Raw genomic sequence first — 14,631 nt, forward strand, 5'->3', positions numbered from 1 at the left:
AGGAGGAGGAGGAGGAGGAGAAGGAGGGAGAATAGGAGGAAGAAGAGGAAGGAGAGGAAGAGGAAGATGAGAAGGAGAAGAAATCAGCTAAGTCCAGTTTATGTTGCCCATATACTCACTGGAGCATGGGTACACATTGTCTTTTAAATGAATGTGGTCTTCGTTTTCCCACTGGCAAACTGAACACTTCAGGTTTGTTGCTGGGTCCGCTCATCCCTCCCGGTCCACCAGTGACATTGTAAAACCTCAGGATTGTTGGTGAGTGAGTGGAAAATAAACAGTCACTCCGGGAGCTTTGAGTGACAGGTGAAGGGCTGGGGAACAGCTGGAGCGGTGAGCTGGTTTAACCGATAGTGGCCTGTATCAGGATGGGCTGTGTGGCCAGCTCAGGAATGACTGCACAGGACTCTGCACATGGTGACCACTTTCTGAAGGACAACTCAATGGGAATTAGCATGACAGTCCAGCTTTCTGATCCTACAAGGCTCGAATGGGCACTGGAGGAAGGGACTCCAGGGGACTGGACTTGGTGAAGGGCCACCATATGGGTGGAAGTTTCTTATCTCTTGAACTTCTTCTGCCCCCATGCTCTCCCAGCGTGGGCTGCATAGATACCTGTCTGATACTCACTGGTGGCAAGGGTGAGGAATATGGCTGAAGAGGAAGAGAAACCTGGTTGGGTTTCTGTTACCACGTTTTGGGTCAGAATTGTGAAAGTAATGAGGTTGAATTGGGATTGGGTTGGGAAGTTCTAAACTAACTCTGGTTTGGTGCGTATTCATGGCCACATGTGACTTTACTGCTGTCACGTGTCAGGCTACCTGTAAACACTCCAAGTCTTAGCTATGGTGTCTGCTATATATTTTGTACCTAACCACTCCCCCCGCCCAACCTTTCTTGCTTCAGGTGAGCAGCAAAGATGAAGATTTTCTTGACCTCTCTGTGGATGTGGAACAGAACACCTCCATTACCCACTGCCTGAGGTAACCGCTTGCATTCTGCCTGGGGTTTGAACTTATGGCCTGGTTAGTAAGCACATAAGGGAATTGAAATCCACAAACAATCCTGCTTTTAAACCAATATAACCTTATTATTTTTCATTTTCTATTCTTCCCCAAGAGATTAAAAATAAATGAATGTGGTCTGGAGAAGGATCTTTTGAGCAGAGAAGATCAGGTGGAAGTAATTAGTCACTGTAGTTAAAAATAAAACTTTGATCTGTAATACAGATGTGTTTTAGCGCTCTCTCTCTCTCTCTCTCTCTCTCTCTCTCTCTCTCTGCCTGCCTCAAGCATATACTCACTCACGTATTAAGTTAATAAATGATACAGATGCCAGTTCTAAGGTAGCAGTTATCAACCTGTGAGACACAACAACCCCTTTGGGGGTTGAATGACACTCTTCCAGGGGTCTCCTAAGACCATTGGAAAACACAGATATTTATATTATGATTCATAACGGTAGCAAAATTAGCAGCGAAAATAATTTCATGGTTGGGGTCACCACAATGTGGGGAACTGTATTAGAGGACTGCAGTATTAGGAAGGTTGAGAACCCCTGCTCTGAGGTACAAGTTTAGTACAAGGTTAGTACATGACATTTATGCACTTTGAGAGCTAGTGGTGGAATCGCCTTCTCAGCATTGCTTTCCTGTGCTGTAGAAATCCCTCATTAGTGTCAAGGGACAGTAACGAGCCAGAGTTTAACAACGTGTGCCCAGGATTACTGCAGTTAGAATATATTCACGTATGCATTGAAACTGTGCGCAGAGAGGCTGGGGAGATGGCTCAGTTGTTATCTGGTCGCAGTGTTCGACCAGAGGAACTGAATTTGGTTCTCAACACCCATGTCAGGCAATTCCAGTTTTAGGGAGATCCAATCCTAGGGCCGCTATACCTATAGATAGGTACATATACATAGTGAAATAAATCTTTTCAAAGGAAAGAAAATCCTTTAAACCCTTACCTTGTAAAGGAAAGAAAATGTTTAGAATTGTTACAAGGACTAGATTCCCATCCCCAATTTCCTTTCAACAAGGAAACAGGTGCTTATAATTTTCCTGTCCTAGACAAAGGCTACAGGAACGAATGTCACAAATTACCAAGCTCTAAGTCCTAAAAACCTGACTACTTCCGGTCAAGTGGGACTACACAAATGACCCCCAGAGCATAGGGATAAGATCGCCCTACAGAGTGGCTGATGGAGAAGTTGCTAACGCAGCTCAGTGGTTTGGGTGGGCTCCCCAACGAACAGATGCCACAGCTGGGGATGTCTTACAGTGTCATAGCAAGGTCCTGTTGACTTGCATCAGTAAGAACCAGCAGACAGGAGCTTGCTGGAAGAGCTTCTCAGTGCGGTAGGTTGTATGACTTCCATTCACTTCCCACTTCCCAGTTCCCCCCTCTCCACTCTCAGCAAGGAGCAAACAAGGAGAGTTTGAAGTGTGTTTTGTAGGCTGGACTCTTTCTTCAGCTTGGTTCTGTTAAGGGGCTGGGTGACACTCCTGTAAAAACAGACGGTCTTGGTGCCGCCTTAGCGTTTATGACTATATTGGATGCCTGATGTACTTGGCTGGAAAAAGAGAAAGTTGTCCCAGCATTGTCCTGTGTCACGTGGTAGATATTGGGGTTTGAGGAGGTTTAGCAGCATCCCCGGCCTCATGGGGGATCCCTGGGTTGTTAGAAGGAAGGTGGCTGTAGCTGTCGAATTGACCAGGCAGGTAAAGCTCTGAGCGGTTAGTTCTGACTCCAAACATGAAATGGAGAACTGAGTCACCGATTGCTCTTTCCATGGAGGCGTGGGAATGTTGGTTCAGTTTCCCTAGTGCAGCCGAGGGAGGGGTGCTTAGAAATAGCAAAGATGGGGGAGGGCCATGTGTAATCGCTCTTGCGGTAGTCACCTTTCTCGTTGCTGTGATAAAATGCCCGACAGATGAGATGACTGTGGGGGAGCCGGGTTGATTTTGGCTCCCAGTTCGAGGGTGCAGTTCATGACAGTGGAGAAGGCATGGTGGCTGGAACACAGGGCAGTCCGTTGGTCACACTGAGTCCACAGTTAGGGAACATCAAGGTGAGAGCTGACATTCAGCTCACGCCCACCCCTCCACACCATTTTTAGTCAGTCCCAGACCCCAGTGCACGGGGATGATGCTGTCCCCCGTTATCCTCTCTGGAAACACATTCAACATCTACTGGAAGCATATGGCTTAGGTGCCTCTAAATCCGGTCAAGGTTGACAATGGAGATTAACCATCATAGCTCCCAAACTGGTCTTTTAGATCCATCAGATTCCTATCTGAATGGACAGTCCAGTCCATCAGTATCCCTGATAAGTACTCCTGGTATACATAGTGAGTTCCATGAGAACCAGGACTCGAATAGATATTTATTCAAAGGAATAAATAAATAAATAGTTAAGCCTTTGAGTCTGGAGAGGGAATGACCGTGACACTGGCCTCCCTGACTCCATTCGGGTTGGATTCATTTCATTTGTTTTTCAGTCAGGAGCTCTTTAACATCCCCTTTATTAAGGGCTTATGATGTGAGGTTTCTGTCAGGACTCATGCTGAAATTGTGGGGCCTGAAGTAAGCACCCAGCCTCCTCCTTCCAGCGGGGTTTTGGGTGACAGATTCCAGTGTATTCTCACAGAGCTCCTGTCCTAGAGAAATGGTATCAGTAACATTAAAATTCAGAAAACAGCTGGAAGGAAGCCATGAATCCACACTGTTCTCTGAACCAAAAGCTCATACCTCAGACCTCAGAACTGCATCCTAGGCAGGGTGAGCGGCCTATGATGGAGGATTCTAAGAATGAGGGTGCTTCTCTCTCTCTCTGCTCCCCCCTCCTTTGCAAAGCTCAGAGATGCCCTCTGGCAAAGACTCAGACTCTGCAGTTTGTCCTGGTTGTCCTTCCCGGTGTTTTCTCTCTTCCCCTTGGGCTCCTTTGCTCTCCCCGCAGTTCCTCACTTCTAAGAGCTCAGGTTTAAACAGACTTTCTTCTTCCTCTCGCTTGAAACCCTCTCAGGCCGGGAGGTCAGCCAGGTGTCCAGCGGCCTTTGAATCCTCTCAGAGCCGTGTCTGTGAAAACTAATCTTTAGGAATCCTGTTTCTACCTGATTTGAGAAACTCAATTTATGTTCTGAGTTTACACACATTGTCACCTTACTAAATGTCATGTGTGTCTCTCTCTCCCGTGTCGTGACCTCTGTCTTAGTTTTGGTCATTATTGACATGTGCCTTTTCCTGGGATGTGACACTCGCAGATTTTTTTTAATTAGTTTTTTAGTTAGTGTACTAAGGGATGTGTTTCATTGTGACATCCTCAGACATTCCAGTTTGTTCTTTCTTACCCACCCTATCACCCCTGCCTTCTCGAATACTTCCTTTCCTTGGTTCCTTTCTCTCCTCAAACAATTCTCCCCTCTGCTTCCATATCTCATAGATCTCGTCATTTCTGTTAAAGCTCTTCCTCCCTTCATAGACCTTTATTTTCATGCCTTACACACACACACACACACACACACACACACACACACACACACAGAGAGAGAGAGAGAGAGAGAGAGAGAGAGAGAGAGAGAGAGAGAGAGAGAGAGTCCCATATAGAAATTTATTTATCTTTCTGAATCTGGCTTATTTTGCTTGACATAGTGATGTCAGTTCCTTTCATTTTCCTGTACATGATGATTATATTCTTATTCATGTCTGAATAAATACCCATTGTATATATGGACTGCATTGCCTTTATCCATTCGCCCGTCCATAGACATCTAGGCTGGTCCCATGAATTGTGACAATCAGCATGGAGGTACAAGTGTCTCTGGGGTGTTAGGCTCATTCCATGTGAGGCTGGTTCTGTGTATTGTGAATTGTGTAGCAAGGGGTGTGGATATTCATGTGTCTTTGAGGTATCCCGACTCTTAAGTCTTAGATATTCAGATGTAAGAGTCCTTCACGCATGAACCCAGTAGTGGTTAGCTGGGTCATACATTTGTGTGTGTGTGTGTTTTAGGAACTGCACTACTGATTTCCATGTTTATATCTCCCGACCCACCCTGCACGCTCCTCCTCTGTCCCCACTCCCCCTTTCTTTGTTTAACATTGAAGTCAGTGGTTCTCAGGCTTTGGTGCATATATCAGAATCACCTGGGATGCTGGTCAAGGTAGAGGCATAGCACACATGAAGAGCTTCAGTGAGTCTGGGCTTCTGTCCATAACATATGCCCTGGTGTTGTGAGAGACAGAACCTCCTTATGTAGCCCAGGCTGGCCTTGATCTTCCTTACCTAAGCCCCTGAGTGCCACGCTTACAAGTGTACTGCATCATGACCAGCACTTTGTTCTACAAATTAGCAGTGTGAACTCACAGACCTGCCCTGCTCCATTACTGCTGGGCCAGCCCCTCGATGGCCTACCCTCCGGTCCCATTTCTCAGGTTCATTGTCATGACACCTTCACACTTTTTATTATGGTGTTATGCTCGCCCTCCTCTCCTCCCCCACCTCTCTCTCTCTGAGACAGGGTTTCTGTCTGTAGCTCTAACTGTCATGGAACCCACTATATAGACCAGGCTGGCCTCTAACTCAGAGATCCTCCTGCCTCTGCCTCCCAAGTGCTGTGATTAAAGGTGTATACCATCACCATCTGGTGGCACTGTCCTTCTGACCCTCTGGGACTGAGGAGGATGGTGGCCTTTTAAAGTGGGGTGTCATAGGGTTTTATTGCTGTGAACAGACACCATGACAAAGGCAACTCTTATAAGGACAACATTTAATTGGGGCTGGATTACAGGTTCAGAGGTTCAGTCCATTATCATCAAGGCAAGAGCATGGCAACATCCAGGAAGGCATGGTGCAGGAAGAGCTGAGAGTTCTACATCTTTGTGTGAAGGGTGCTAGTGGAAGACTGACTTCCAGGGAGCTAGGTCTAGAGTATTAAAGCTCATGCCCACAGTGACACACCGACTCCAACAAGACCACACCTCCAAATAGTGCTACTCCCTGGGCCAAGCTATACAAACTATCACATGAAGCCTTTAAATTAATACAGGTTGCGTATCCCTTATCTAAATGCTTGGGACTAGCATTTTGGATTTTGAGACCCGGGATGATCAATCATTGAAAACTCTCGCTGTGTTTTATCCTATCCCAGCCTACAAAGAATGCCTGTTTGGCTCCTTCCTCTTGGCTGTGGTTTCTTTGATTATTCTGATCAAGGAAACAATCACAAACAGTGCTCCAGAGCAGGCAGTCACTCAGCGAGGTCTTCATTCCGTTGCTGTTGAGTGTGATTGCACAGGAAGAACTGAACTCTGGAGGTTCAGCGTGATTGCCTGTCAAGGCTTTCCTCCACCCCCACCCCAACATCTTCTAAGCCTTTCTGTGGAGCTGTTGAAAGTAGCAGTTCTCAGAAACACTGTCTGCTTATGTCTTTCCCATGCTGCTCAGGAGTCACTGAACTGTAGGGATCATACAAGCTTCTTTGTAATTCCCCGAGTTCGTACTGCTCCCTGCAACTGTGGCCCTTCCCACTGTTGTGCCTTACCTCTGTGACTCTGTTTCCCCAGCATGCTTCTTTCTGTTTACCTGACTTGGACGTTGTCTCTTAGGGAAATACCTTAATTATTCCAGGACACATTTATTTTCTCTTTTCTCTTTGCTTTTCTCTGGACTTTATTCTTCTGTCTGTCTTCATTCATCCACTCACTCCTTCATTCAGCAGGGTCAGGCTGCATATATACCAGTGATGAAAACACACACGATCTCTCCCTGCTCTTTTCAGAGTCCTTGGTGTGAAATCCAGAGGATCCAAGCTCACGGTTCTGAGTTCATATAACAAGCCAGGCATCTTGTGCATGTGTGTAACCAAAGTTCCTGAGGTGTGTGGAGGCAGGAGGATGGTTGGATCTTAGGACCAGCTGAGAAAACATGAGCTCAGGCTTGGGTAGAGGTCTTCCTCAAAGGATAGGAAGAGTGATAGAGGGGGACAGTTGATGCCCTCTTCTGCCTCTGTGCATAATGTGCAGACACACATACACACATATACACACTCACATATACACACATGAACATACACACCTTACACACATACACACAGTTGCACACATATGCACACACTCATACATACATACACTCATACACACATATGTATACTCACACTCATATACATACACATGCATACACACAGATACTCACACATACACATACTCTCACACACATACATAACATACATTCACACACAGACATACACATACACACATTCACACACACTCACACAAAGACACATGCACACATACATATTCACACAACACACTCATGCAACATACACATACTTTCACATATTCACGCACACAGACACATGCAAACACACACTCACATTCACACAACACACTCATACAACACACACATTTACACACACTCACATGTACAGGTGCATGCATAGACACACACAGATGTATACAAATACATACTCACATATTCACACACACAAGTACACACACTCACAGGCACAGAAACACACATAGACATGCACACACACTCATATTCACACAATACACACACAGAGATGTACACACTCACACTCACACACACACACCCTTAAGAACAAAACAAACCAAAGAAAACCCACTGCAGTGGGATCAGAGCCTGGGGGCTTCCTAGGCAAACTCACCCTGGAGATGACTGGCTCCCTGAGTTCTGAGTAGCCAGGCATTCCAGTTATGGGGGGCTCTGGGAAGCACTCTCATTGCTGAGGAAGTAGCTCCGACCTGTTCTCCTCAGCAGAGGAGCATAGCCCACGCAGGAGTGCCTGGACCAGGAAGCTGCAGACTAGAGTCTGAGGCAGGGCAGAGGATCGTAGAGTCTGAGGCCCAGGGCTTATGAGTGTGGGTGTCGTAATACTTCTCTTGAGTGCAGCAACAAACTGTTAGAGGGAGATCTTAGGCAGGGGAGTCACCTCTAGTGGTTTATGACTAAGGTATACTTATGGGCTCATTTATACTTGCTTCTGTATGAGTATAGCTATTCTCCAAATCCCCAGGACCTTGCGCCTATCTGGGAATTGAGCAAATGGACAATGCTTTCCTTTGATGTGTTCTCTGTAAGTGATAGATCATTAATAGAGTTTTCTGTTTAATAGAACCTGATCATTCTGCTGCTGCGAGAAGTGTCAACAGGCATTTTTCGAACTAGAGGGCAGTAGATTCTAAATGTCCTTTTCAGCTTTTTGAAGCTGACCACAGAAATTCAGAGTTGAATCCAGAAAAGAATGAAAGGCCGTGACATTTAGAAAGTGAAAGCTCTAAGTATCTGGCAGAACCTTCTGATAAGATTATATCCAGCACTGCCACAATGGCCTTTGTTTTTTAAATAAGGCAGACTAAAGTGCTTATCCTGGGGAGTGTGGGACAGCAGTGGTGGGTGGAGGGCCATCACCTCTTGATGACGTGTGTGTGTGTGTGTGTGTGTGTGTGTGTGTGTGTGTGTGTGTGTGTCAGAGAGAGAGAGAGAGAGAGAGAGAGAGAGAATATGTGTGTGAGAAAGAGAAGAGTGTATGTGTGTGGCAGAGACAGAGACAGAACGTGTGTGTGTGTGTGCATGTGCGAGAGAGAGAGAGAGAGAGAGAGAGAGAGAGAGAGAGAAGGGAGCAGCATCTTATGTAGCCTAGGCTGGCCTCAAACTCAGCTAGGTGATGGCAGGTGACCTCGGACTCCTCATCTTCTTGCTTCCACCTCCCTAGTGCGAGCGTTATGGGTTTGCAACACCACATCCATTTTGTGCAGCATTGAAGATGGAACCCAGGGCCTCAGGCATGTGCTGGCAAGCACGCTATCACCTGAGCCACACCCCTTCACCCTTCCTCCTACGGTTTAAGCTGGACATAAAGACAGTTGTGTACAGTTCTGATTTCGGTATCTTTAACTCTGTTGTCTTTGAAAAGTGGAACCTCCAATATGCCATTTTTAATTCATATGGAAATGCTAACTTTGGATTTTATGATTGCCTTTTTGGGACCTGACATCATGATATTCAAGCAGACTTGGGTTTTTTTCTAATTACTGCTGCTGCTACTACTGTTATTTCTTCTTCTTCTTCTTCTTCTTCTTCTTCTTCTTCTTCTTCTTCTTCTCCTTCTTCTTCTTCTTCTTCTTCCTACTACTACTTAATTCTGCCCCTTTTCCCCTTCTGAATCTGTTAGAATCTCTAGTTTGTATCTGTCTGGGTCTCCTTAATTTTGTTTTGTTTGGGAATAGGGACTGCTTTTGAACTCACAGTGTAGCTTAGGCTGGCTTTAAGTTCCCATCCTCCTGCCTTAGCCTCCAGAGCTCTGGGATTGGAGGTGTGTGCCAGCACCCCCGGCTTAAATCAGACTGCTTCTCTAACTCTCACAGTGAAGCCGCAGCCCAGGCCTGTAGACATGCTCTAATGGCGTAACAGTCCAGTCTTAAGAAGGTTCTTCTGTGGTTATTGTTTTCCCCAGTTTCACTTGGGTATTACCTTCCAGGTAATAGAGGGGTTTGAATGTGGTGTATTAAGTATGTCTGGGCTGTTTTTTAAAAGGTGAAAATATTTTTCTCTACAGAGACTTCAGCAACACAGAAACGCTGTGTAGTGAACAAAAATATTATTGTGAAACATGTTGCAGCAAACAGGAGGCTCAGAAGAGGTGCGTGCAGGGCTAAGCAGGGGGTGGAGGGTCTCGTGTCAGAAGGGCCCCATGGGTCTGCGGTCTAAGCTTCATGGAGTCGGCAACCTCATTCAGAAAACCTGGCTATCTTAGTTAGAGTTTTACTGCTGTGAACAGACACCGTGACCAAAGCAACTCTAATAAAGGCAACATTTAGTTGGTACTGGCTTACAGGTTCAGAGGTTCAGTCCATTATCATCAAGGTGGGAGCATGGCAGCTCCCAGGCAGGCATAGTGCAGGAAGAGCTGAGAGTTCTACATCTTCATGTGAAGGTCACTAGGAGAAGACTGGCTTCCAGGCCGCTAGGATGAGAGTCTTAAAGCCCACACCCTCAGTGACACACCTACTCCAACAAGGTCACACCCTCCTAATAGTGCCATTCCCTGGGCCAAGCATATTGAAACGACCACACTGGCTAAGAATGATGCCCTCAGAGAGCTGTCCTATGTCTGTCTGTCCATGCTTTTTATCATCAACAAGTACCAAGTATGACCGTGTGCTAGATACTGGTAAACAGTGGGGATTGAACATCCTCACTACCTTCTCAGGATTAAGGATAAGTTATATAAAGCACTTTAATAAATTATCACAGTATACAGCACACAGTACACACAGCATTGCTGCTTTTCCTGTAGACTTTGGCCTTTTTTTTTTTAAGGTTTATTTTTATTTTATGTATGTGAGTACACTGTAGCTGTCTTCAGACACACCATAAAAGGGCACCAGATCTCATTACGGATGGTTGTGAGCCACCATGTGGATGCTGGGAATTGAACTCAGAACCTCTGGAAGAGCAGTCAGTGCTCTTAACCGCTGAGCCATCTCCAGTCCAGACTTTGGCCTTCTTATTTACAGCCAGAGATTTAAAAACCATGTTATTTAATAAGGAGCCGTGAACCAAGGACACATCGGTTGCAGGAATTCGTGATAGGGACGTTAGGAGGACAGGACTACTTAAAGAAGCCGTCTTGAAGAAAGCTACCGTGTTCTCACTTGGCATAATATCTAGGGTCCGCCATCTTTTTCAGTCTCATCTGATGACAGCTCTTGGGTACTCTGAGCTAACTCGTTATTCATCCCTATCTCAACCCCAGAAACCGAGAAACTTGAAAGTTTAATCTCTCTGTGAACTCCCACTTGGGATATGGTTGTCTTGCTCATTCTGGAGATTTCAAGGTAGCTCACAGATACTCAATGGCGCCCTCTACAGCTGAGGATCTAGACCTGGGGTCACAATGATTTTTCTGTTTAGCCTTCTTCACCCTAACCCTACGCATGTATATCTTTCTTCATGCCATCAACATGAGAAGGCCAACCCCAAGAGCAGACGGCAGGCGCTGTCTGTTAGTGGGCACTGTCTCTGCCTCCCATACTGTGGATCTTGCTTTACAGCCTGGGTCTACCTGTGTGGCATGAAGTTGTTTTCTGCTCAACCCTGGATGTTTTGTGTATTAAAATGACACATGATCCTGGGAAATATGGAGGTCTCCCATAATTATTGTTTTTCTACAAATTTGTTTTTATGAGACAGGGTCTGGCTTATAGCCCAGGCTGCTCTAGAACCCGCCTCTTCCTGTTGGCCCCTCCCTTCCAGCACTGGAGTTACGAGACATGTGCTATCATGCCTGTCTTGTCTGATGTTTTTATTTTCTTTCTATGAAGAGGGTTTTTACCTTAGGAGATTCCTCAATAAATATTCTCTTAGAATCAGTCCTTTTAAAAACATACATACTAAAATGTGCACAGGTCCAGCAGTGTTTGTGCTAATTCAGCATATTCGTCAGTGCGGGTGGGGGTGGGGGGAGGAGAGCTGGGTGCTGTGCTCCGGCAGTGTTATCAACACAGGTTTTACTGTGGGACATACACTTTACCCAGGAATGTTAATTAATGGTTAGATAGTTGGGGGAGGGGGTGTTTATGTAAGGTTGGAACCAGAACAATTCCTCCAGGGCAGTATTTCTCAAAACCTTCAATGCATTATCACGTGTGGAAGCTTCAAAAAAAAAAAAAAACCAGTATGAAGTGGTGCTCAGACTTGACGTTAGCCCCTGCCCCTCCATTTCCTAATGTTTGTGAAAATAGCCCCAAGATAACACCTAGAGTGAGAACCGTGGTAGGAAATCACAAGAGTAGGGAGTGGGCATGATCCTGGCAGCTTTGGTGTTTGATGCCCAGGTATGTGCCAGGAGATTCCTCCTGCTGGTCGTTAGCACCTGAAGTTCTGTCTGTATCATTTGCCTGCTCCTTTTCCCAGCTTCCTTTTCTTAAATTGTCAGCCCTCCTGTCCATATACTGTGGAGTATACTATCCAGATACATCCCATTCTGCAAGCAGAGGCACGGTGAGAGCACATCGTCTGTGGCCAGATGGAGATGTATGCTTGTGACCTTCTCTTACTTGTGTTAGCTAAGGATGCAGGATGTACCAGTCTCCACACGTGGGCACATGTTTCTGCTTGTGAAAAGTCTGGATGCTTGCTGATCCCCTGCTGCCTTGTTTGTGTAGGCAATCGTGTGTTTTCTTCCTCTAATGGGCATCGGGTACATTTGGTTTTCTGTTTCGTGCTTTCTTAGGATGAGGGTAAAAAAGCTGCCCATGATTTTGGCCCTGCACCTAAAGAGGTTCAAGTACATGGAGCAGCTCCACAGGTACACCAAGCTGTCTTACCGGGTGGTCTTCCCTCTGGAGCTCCGGCTCTTCAACACCTCCAGTGATGCTGTGAACCTGGACCGCATGTATGACCTGGTTGCTGTAGTCGTTCACTGTGGAAGGTAAAGGTGGGCAGGGAGGCATGCTTTAATTTGCTCATTGTTTTGCTGACAGGTAGTAAGGATACAGTAATTCCTAATTACTGAATTTGAATTTGTTTTCCCCATTGGGCCTCTCTCTGCACACCCCTATGGCCAGCATGGTGCCAGCACCCAGGTACTCTGACAGAATCGTGGACTTAGACAAAAACCAGTCCACAGTTCTTTTAATTTGGAAACAGCATTATCTCTGTGATGCCCAGGGTGGATTTGACCTCCTCCAGCCTCCGAGTAGCTGACACAGGTCTGTGACACTGTGGTAGCTAGACTTGATGACATTAGATTTTTGCATTAATAGTTGGAATGTTATAAAGAAGTAACATGCTTACCAGGTGACTTTCTCCCCTTCGTTCTTTTCCAGTGGTCCTAACCGTGGCCATTACATCACCATCGTGAAAAGTCATGGCTTCTGGCTTTTGTTTGATGACGACATTGTAGAGGTAGGCGTGCAGGTTAATCGCTCACTGGGCACAGGGTGGAGAAGGAATTTGGGGTGGGCTCACTCTTGCAACTGTTACTTAAATAGACTTACTTTCCAGTAGTATGAAACTATTTAGATTATGTCTTTGTACTTTATGCATTCATTTTCTCGTAAAGGAATATTATAAATTCTACTCTCAAAGGTGGAATCTGTTTTAACCCATTAGGGTAGCCATTTTAGCAGAGTAGACACTAAAGGAAATGAGCTCTGATAAATTGAAAGAACTGAGGTTATTCACAGACCCCTCTCACGACTACCTGAAAGACAGACGTCCTAAGTTTTTCAAAGGGCATCTCCGTATGGTTAGTTAGAGGAAAAAGTTGTCCTCCACACTGCCCCCCCAAGCAGTTCAAATCTGTGAAATGTATAGAATGAACTGTTTACCATCAAAGGTTCTTAATTGCATTTTTTGGTACCAACTCATGTATCTTACAGTTTAAATTTTGTTTGCCTAGGAAGCGTAGTAAATAATTACATTTTTTTTCCCTTTGTTGCAGAAAATAGATGCTCAAGCCATCGAGGAATTCTATGGTCTAACGTCAGATATATCAAAAAATTCAGAATCAGGATATATTTTATTCTATCAATCGAGAGAATAACTTGGTAGAGCACGAGACTCATTCAAGCAGGGAAATACTCAAAGCACTAGAGCCTTGTTTCTCTGCAGACCTCCCCTCCCCCAGCGGCCCGCTGACGTCATCACTCTGATGCCCACTGGTCTGGCAGTGTTAAACTTCCTTCCTTTGTGTTTTTACATGCAGCACTACTCCTGGCTCTGTTTTGGTCTGAGGTAGAGTTAACTGCAGTCAGATTATAGTCAAGATTTGTATGAGTAACTGTTGCTAATTTTAAGATTGGGTTGAATGTTCTGCCGCTTGTCATGTCTGGCTAAACTAGAGTGATATTTCCTGTAAATGTCATGGTCCATACTGAGTGTTTGGAAGGCTTCCTGAATGGTTTCCGGGGCCACCTTTCCATGCATTCCTTTGACGGGTCCCTGGAAGCATTGCTACCCATTGTTAGCATGCCTGCCTCCTCTGACGGGGAGGAGTTGGGTAGATAGATATTCATCTGTTAGGGCTGCAACCATAGCTTTAAGTTTGTGCAAGTGAAAATGTTTTAAAGTGAGTGGCCTAGATGCCGAAATCATCCTCCACATTGGAGCAAGGTGAGGTAAGGCTGTCGTTGGTGGCCAGTGTTTGCACCCAACTATGCTTACCTAGCTGGTAGAATCCCAGGGGCTAAGACATTATGGAGCTCAGGGCAGGCAAAGCCAAGAGGAAGACGTTTTTGTGGTCAGTGAAAAGTTACTTATCTTTCTACCAAAAGCCAAGTTTCAGGAAAATAGCGCAATGCTGTTCATTTTTAGTAATAATTTTCTTCCATCAGGTCCTGTAGTTGTATTCCTCTCATATTTGGTACCTCTAAGCTTTTCAAGCTATCTTTCCAATCCTGCTGATGTTTGCAGTCAGTGTTTATCAGGGCTGAGACACCAGCTGACTGCCTCTGGCAGGTCTCTCTCTAGTCAGTCAACACCAACATCTTTCCTAGATGAGGAAGATGAATCAAAAACTCTGTTCACCTTGACGACCATCAGCAGATTAAACAGCTTTTTCTCCTTCTCCTTCTCCTTCTCCTTCTCCTTCTCCTTCTCCTTCTC

General features: G+C 45.5%; 1 protein-coding gene across 1 annotated transcript in view; it reads left to right on the plus strand.

Moving 5' to 3' along the window:
* The window catches only part of Usp46 (ubiquitin specific peptidase 46), a 64,883-nt gene extending 50,258 nt beyond the window's left edge, over positions 1-14,625 (plus strand). Inside the window, exons 5-9 of the mRNA XM_028780765.1 lie at positions 907-983; positions 9,578-9,661; positions 12,257-12,454; positions 12,852-12,930; positions 13,469-14,625. Of these exons, the coding sequence (XP_028636598.1) occupies positions 907-983; positions 9,578-9,661; positions 12,257-12,454; positions 12,852-12,930; positions 13,469-13,570 (540 nt within the window). The 3' untranslated portion in view covers positions 13,571-14,625. The remainder of the gene's footprint in view (positions 1-906; positions 984-9,577; positions 9,662-12,256; positions 12,455-12,851; positions 12,931-13,468) is intronic.
* Positions 14,626-14,631: the final 6 nt, after the last annotated feature.

This window comes from Grammomys surdaster, unplaced genomic scaffold (assembly GCF_004785775.1).
Source record: "Grammomys surdaster isolate TR1022 unplaced genomic scaffold, NIH_TR_1.0 372, whole genome shotgun sequence".
NCBI lineage: Eukaryota > Metazoa > Chordata > Mammalia > Rodentia > Muridae > Grammomys > Grammomys surdaster.